At 36.6% G+C, this 7,723-nt stretch overlaps 1 protein-coding gene across 1 annotated transcript in view; it reads right to left on the reverse strand.

The window, feature by feature from the left end:
* Positions 1-4,872: 4,872 nt before the first annotated feature.
* The window catches only part of scn5lab (sodium channel, voltage gated, type V-like, alpha b), a 132,606-nt gene continuing 129,755 nt past the window's right edge, over positions 4,873-7,723 (reverse strand). The window contains 1 exon segment of the mRNA XM_016520084.1: positions 4,873-6,952. Within this exon segment, the coding sequence (XP_016375570.1) occupies positions 5,978-6,952 (975 nt within the window). The 3' untranslated portion in view covers positions 4,873-5,977.

The raw sequence follows: 7,723 nt of genomic DNA on the forward strand, positions 1-7,723 counted from the left end.
TAATGAATTTAAGATAAATACACTGAATTAGTTGAATTCAAAATCGTGCTTAGATCAAGATGCTTAAAAACTACAGTTTTGTGGGTTTCTTTATTATTTTTCTTTATTTTTTTATTTTTATTTTTTTTAATGCTTATTTGTGTCCATTTTTACATGTAGCTTTCGAAAATCGAATTGTGAATTCGTTCATTTGGACTGTTAATGTATTTATACATTTCATTTTTTATTATTATTTTTTTTATTTTAGTGCTGTCAAACGATTAATTGCAATTAATCGCATCCAAAATAAAAATGACTGTTTACATAATAAATATACACAGTACACACACATATATTATGTATATATAAATACACACACACATGCATGTATATATTTAAGAAAAATATTATTTTATGTATTATAATATTTTTATATGAATATAAATATATGCATGAAAATACATGGAAATATTTTCAAAATATATACATGCATGTGTGTGTGTATTTATATATACATAACAAATATACACAGTACACACGCATATATTATGTAAACAATAACTTTTATTTTAGATGCGATTAATCGTTTGATAGCACTAATGTGCTTTAGATGTATTTAAACAGACCCCATGAAATCAAAGTTGGATTTTAGAGCCGTTTCTATGCCTGGCTTATATTTGATGAACACAATCTGTAAGAAAGTGTAGAAATGATTGACTCGACGTGACAAAGAGAATGAATCCTATTGTTTATTTGACTATTGATATACATGGTGTTCTAATTGGCAACAAAGAGTGACCGTTCCTGATTCCTCGTCTTTACAACAACACGAACTCATGAAGTGAACTAGTTTCCCGTTTACTCCGGACGTTGCTTCCAAACAAAGAGGGGAGAATACACAAGTTTAAACGCCTCATACTGCCGCATGCAAGTCCTAACAGTGTACAAAAGAAATCCTGGTTAATAAATAAACAGGCTCAAAATGATTGGAGGGGCAAATGTTCAGATGTCGCCTCGTCCTCAGACTCTGAGGATAAAGCAGGTCTCCAAAAACTGACCCAGGACCTGTTTGGTCATCTATACTGGCTACGGATCCGGCTTCACACCTGATCCCAGATCAGCGCTCACAGACGGCGCAAATCTCCCAAAAGTTGATCATCATACAAAAAAAAGTCTAAATAAAAAACAGCAAGTAAATACAGCAAATTCTACCATTATAAAATACACTTGCTTCAAGATAACTGATATTTTACATTACGTACATGTATATATATATATATATATATATAAAGCATAGATAAAATATGCCTTTTAATTACTTACTCTGCCATATGCTATTGTATTGCACAAATTGGTATTGTTTCGAAACAAACAGTAGATAGAAAAAATTCCCTGTGCTTAATTAGTGGCTGATAAAATACATACTGCATGAATCATATTATATTCAGAACTTCAGCATCAATGCATGAAAAGAAAAGAAAGACAATGGATGACAGAGATACGTGAGGTACGTTCGTTAATATACAGGATCCAATCAGAAGATTTGACGACAGGATTTCAGTGCATCTTTCATCCTTCACTTGCATTTGGTGTTTGTTAATTAAATACGCTTTCAGCGAGCGATAATAGTTTCTCGGCTTCATTTCACATGTTACAGATTTCCCTTTAAAGCATCTCTGAAATGCAGAAAGCAGATCTGGTTTTAATGCAAACTGAGTGTTGCAGCGGAAACCTGAAATCCTGTCAGACGGACGTTTAATTCAGGGCCTCCTAATGAAGTACATCTCACTTTCGAAAGATTTGAAATGTTGTGCATTTGCCATTTTTCGCCTCTTTTGTCTTCTGAGGATGCAGCAAATATTACTCGATAACATCAGATGATCTGAACTCCAGCTCTGTCCTGAAAACATGCGAGCGGCCTACATAGACAGCATTTATTAACAGCAAAGATATTGATGCTTAAATTGAAGATTTTTATATTTGAATTGCATATAAAATTCCCATGCAACTGGATTACAGAGTTTGAACATAAACTAGTAATGTGATGAATATTTATCAGTCGTGACAATTTCTGCACTTTAAAAAAAAATTATAATAAATAAAATAGTTATGCACCTATTTACATTTTTTGAAATAATCATATTTCCAAAATGCATTTATTAAAATTGCTTGGAGTCTGAATAAATCTGTCCATAGTGAAAATTAAATGTATTCAGTTGAGAAGTATAAACATGGTTAAATTTTATATTATTAATATATTTATCAAATATTTGCATGTATCTGATTTCATAATAATCACATGAAACGGGCCAAATTTCTGCACTCAAAATACACACACAAAAAAATCATGTTTAACTATTTGCATCTATTTGATTGTATTTAAATTTAAATCATATTTTCACAATTCATTTGCTTAGAATCATAAATAAGTCTCGTCATTGTGAAAAAAAAAATCTATTTAAAAAATATGCATACGGTTAAAACTGTGGAACAAGCAATATTCATTTAGTTAAAATATGTTTAATTATGTATGACTGACAACAAATTGAAGTTGGTATATGTATTTTGAGAATCTTTGTTTAATTTACAAGAAAATAATATTCCAGTTTTTCACGTTTAATTGAATGTGTATTTTGCAATTTCTTTGTAATTATCGGCAATTTACCTTAATAGTAATCTCTGAGTGAAAATGACTTCAAAGCCATTTTTATGCATCACATCAACTTTAGTTTGTCAGTGTGAAAACTTCAATCCAAATGCATAGAAATTGTATACGCAATTCAAACACAAATCTTAAATTCAGGCTGTTCCTTCTACAAAAAAGACAGACCTAAAATGCACTCCAAAAAAATGTCATATATAGTCAAATCTAATGTATTATTGAAGTCTCCTGTTTTTGTACAACCCACATTATTCGAGTTACAGTAAGTAGAGAGTTCAGAGTCACCCTAAGTAGGCAGCTGCCTATGTAGACTCACTAGGGTTTGAAACGGAGACCCCGCGTGCTTTATTCTGAGCATCACGACTCGTTCTGCAGTAATCAGAACGACTCTTTGGCTTTGTTGGATGAGGAGAGAGAAGTGAGCTGAACAGCCGTCCGAAAACATCACGTCAAGAAGCACATCTTGAGCACATCTCGCAAAACCTTCAGAGAAATGTATGGCTCCTCTCCTGTGCAAATAGAGTTTGACCAAAGGCAGTTCATCACACACAGTCCAGATGTTGCTAATTAAGCCCAGAAATAACTCACTCGCTCTGTTTCCATTTCAAGGCATTTTGTTCCGCTTCAAGTCAACATGAAACTGCATCTGCAACCCATTTTACTTCTGTAACGTGAGTAAAACACAATGATTGGATGGTTAAATTGGTCATATCAGCATTAAAGGAAAGTATTTTGAATGATTATTGAAATAAATGTGTGTTTGTTTTTTATAATAACGTCACGGATGAATCATTCACAAAACCAGAAACACTGATTTCATGTTGACTTTGTTCAACCTGGGAGTGAAAAACAGACGCTTTCTACTTCAACAGTAAATAAAATGTGATTTTATGGATAGAAATGTCGGTTTTAAAAATTACATTAAACATCTAGTGTTTTCTTCCATGCAAATGTGTTTAATTCTGTTAAAACCCAAAATAGGTGGGTTATATTTATTATATTTAACTTTTTGCCAATGGATGCCATAATTAAGCTGATGCAAATTAAATTGCATTTTTCGAAGTTGCCAAATATTTTATAAGAAAAAATGCACATTTAATTCAATGTTACGTGCCTTTTTTTTAAATATATTTTTGTTGAATTTTCTAGCAATTTCTGAGTTAAATTTTTTCTAATCCTTTTTTTTCCCCAGTGTAAGGAATATTTGATCTGTTCAATGGTTAAATTAAGTAAATAATTTCTAAAATCATTCTTGACGAATTGTCAAATGCATTTCAAATTAACCCAGAAATTCAATGTTGTTTATTAAGGAGCCTCAATGTATTATTCCGACTTTCTAGATCATTTCAAAACTATTTTCATGGGTTGTTGCCCTCACAGCCTCATTTTCATCAAATTAATTATGGCATCCAGCCTAAATAAGGTCCAAAACATCAAGTTCAAGTGTTCAAACGTAATGCAAACAAACCTCGAACTGAGACGATATAATAAAGGCTCTGCATCTGCGCCCTTCATGTCAGAATAATTGTATTAGCAATTAACCGAGCTTAAGTCTATTTGAGCCTCTGTGGTTTTTTTAAGCCTGTAAATGTAGTTTGCACAGGTCACATATCAGATTTCCTGTAAATTAAAGCCGTGTTGAGTCTGTGTAACTGTACACAGTGACATCTGATGCTTATTTACAGTTCAGTCGTCACATGACAAGACGGCGTTTTAGAAACACACACAGTTTGCACATGTGAAGGTTATGAATTTTCAGGTTTTAAAATGAGGTTATTGGTGTATTAAAGCAGCCTTAGGTTAAAAAAAATGAAATTTAATTTGAAGGTTTGCTTGCATCTCAATTGATTCAGACGAATTGGTCAAACATTGATTATCAAATTGGACGATTCCCTTGTAGTCAATAAATTTTGTACCACTAATATACAGCCATTTTTATGATACATTGCAGATTGTTTTGTTTAGATGTCATATGTGACCCTGGAGCACAAAACCAGTAATAAGGGTCCATTTTTCGAAATTGAGATTTATACATCATCTGAAAGCTGAATAAATAAGCTTTCCATTGATGTATGGTTTGTTAGGACAGTACAATGGTTTTTTTGGCTATTGCTGCAAATATACCCCAGCGACTTAACACTGCTTTTATGCTCCAGGGTCACATATTTTTCACTAATCTCTACGAATTAGTACTTTTTACTGGGATTTCCTGATAGAAACCACCATAAGCGAATATGTGAAGTCAATTCTTATAAACATGCCAAAGGAACGGTTTGCGTTTGATGCTATTTATGGTGAGTCTGCGGATGATTTACAAAAACCAAAACAAATGCATGAAGAAAGATGAATTATAAACACAGGATTAAGTTCTAGCAGGCACACTTGGGATCTATTGCTACATAAAACAGCCCTTCACCAAACCTGCCAACCCGCATTCAAGCGGACTGAACTCCTAAAGTCAGTTTGAGATAGAAAAACACGTGTGCTATAATCTTCACTAGTCGTATAAGCCACAGTTACAGCTGGAGGCCGTGACAGTAGAAACTTTGACACGTTTTCAATTCCAATAAGTATCATTAATGATATTCCTAAATGTAGCAGATTATTGCTGAACGTATAGTGTGCAAAACAATTATTCTCAGCCTTAAAAAGAAAGTGTTCTCGTTAACCCCTCCATACCATGCAGTTTCCACATGCAAAATAAATACTTCTCCATAGAAACAAATGTGTGGCGCGCTCGAAAGGAAGCATGTGCAATAGTTCGCTAGAAGTTAGTAAAGACAGGTTTTAAGCGAGTGACCATTTCTGGTGCATGTCTGATTGTCTTTTACTAGTCTCGATATCTGCACCTTGTGACGGCATTGAGCGAAACATTGAAAAAAATGGCCAAAAAAAAAAAACCAGAAAGTGCAAATACTCAGGCTAAACCACTGCCATTTCATCGCTAAAGAAAGAGGTAATCGTCATGCTTTCCAAAACGGCGTGAAGTAGGATAACATTTACATGGATGCACCACTAAATGCATTATCTCAGATCTTAAAAGGAATCACGCCTTTTTAAGTAAGACCTCTAATGAACTTACAGTCAGGCTGACGCTTTGATTAAAATGCATTGCTTTCTGTCTAATATATGATGATTGCATCCTCTATAACTGCGACTATGGATCTCATTCATGCATTCAAACTGTGAAGGTGTGCATGTTCAGTGTGACACTTTCCCCTTTGAAACAAACGTGAACCACAAGAGAAATAAGAGTTTACAAAAACCTCCAATGCACAACCACAGGATTTTGTGTCTATGTTACATTCGGTAAACAAAAGGAAAAGACGTCCGTCGTCACAGAAACGTCTCGCGATCTCGGTCTGTCAAAGGCTCGCTGAGGTCCGTGTTCGCGGCCTCCGGGATTAGAGCGTGAAAAAGCTCGCTAGTCGCTCGCGTGACGCTGTCGTAGGATGGCGGACACGAAGTAGCCGAGAGCGTTTCCGTAACTTCGACCTCGGCGCCGTAGTTCTCCATGATCATCGCAACTATAAGTCCTTCGTTCTCCGGCGAGCTGTCGCCGTCTTTGGCGGAGTCTGGCATGTGGAGTTGACGGTAAAGCAGCGAGGCTTGTTTCACCTGGCGCCGCATTAGATGCCTCCGATACGAGCGCTGGATCATAGCGGCGGAAACGTCCTCTTGCTTGCGCCGAAGCGTCGTCGTGATCGGTTCGTAGGAGATCTTGGACGGGTTCGCCATCATGAACTTCTCCTCCATTTGTTGCTTCAACGCGTCCATTTCGTCCGACTCTCCAAGAACGCGTTTGGTGAACGCGAAGAGGATATCCAAACAATGGATCTTGTCGCCGCTCACCATCGGAAGGTCCATGGAAATCAGTTTGATTTTGTTGGGTTTAGTGATGCGCAGCGGCTCGGAAAGCGAGTCGGCGAAATCCGAGAGTTTGGAGTATTCGATGAACTGCATCGCCTCCGGATCGAACTTCTCCCAGACTTCGTAAAACATCTCGAAGTCGTCCTCGCTCAACGGCTCCGTGCTCTCCTCGGTGGCCACGCTGAAGTTCTCCAATATAATCGCGATGTACATGTTCACCACGATGAGAAACGAAATAATAATGTAGGTCACGAAGAACGTGATGCCCACCGAAGGATTCCCGCAGTTTCCGCGAACGTTCGTCCCGGTGTGAGGAACATCCGGGTCGCACTCTTCCGGAGAGTTGTTGAGGATTGGACTGAGCAGATTGTCCCATCCGGCCGACGTTGTGATCTGGAAGAGGCAGAGCATGCTGTTTCCGAACGTTTCGAAGTTGAACATGTCGTCGATGCCGCTTTGCTTCTTGACGTAGGCGAAGTTGGCCATGCCGAAGATGGCGTAGTTATCTTTTAATATTTTTTGTCATCCTAACAATACGCATCAGGAATATCAAATACTGAGTTGCTTTTAAAAGCTGAGAAACATTTGTTGCATTGAAAAGAACTGTGAGAAGATACTTTTTGCTTTGCATGAAAAAATGAACAGCATGTGGGTTCGAAAAAAACACGAACTATTCATTTGCAGTCCATGACCACCAGAAGAATCCAGACGCCACACTTCGACTAGACCAATAACCAGCCGTGATTTATTGAAGAGTCTGTGCCACTTAAGAGTTAAATGGCTGGTTTTTACATTTGCGACGGTGTGTCTTTAAGCGTTTAACCCTGTGGAGATAGAGACGGCAGCAGGGGGTCGCAGCACGAAACCACGTCAAGCTTTTAGCTCGGACTGAGAGCTCAATCACTGACCAATCCCCTGAGCTGACAGCCCTGATTGCCCAAATTACCTTCTCCTTAACGATCTCCCCTTTTCTCCGGGACTCTCTGCGCCTGTTAACCCCTCTGGCCTTCCTCGTTCTCTCATCAGGGTCATTATTTTATTTATAATATTAATTATTTTGAACAAAGTGGAAAAGAGGTGGGTGGTATGAAAAACGTTACATTTGTATTAAACATAATTAAATAAATAGAAAAAGAAAAATCAATTCAATTAATTTTTTTAATACATTTTTATTAAATTGTATTAAATTTTATTTATTCAATTTTTTAAAAT

The sequence above is a fragment of the Sinocyclocheilus rhinocerous genome, unplaced genomic scaffold (genome assembly GCF_001515625.1).
Source record: "Sinocyclocheilus rhinocerous isolate Xijiao unplaced genomic scaffold, SAMN03320098_v1.1 scaffold6109, whole genome shotgun sequence".
In the NCBI taxonomy this organism is placed as follows: domain Eukaryota; kingdom Metazoa; phylum Chordata; class Actinopteri; order Cypriniformes; family Cyprinidae; genus Sinocyclocheilus; species Sinocyclocheilus rhinocerous.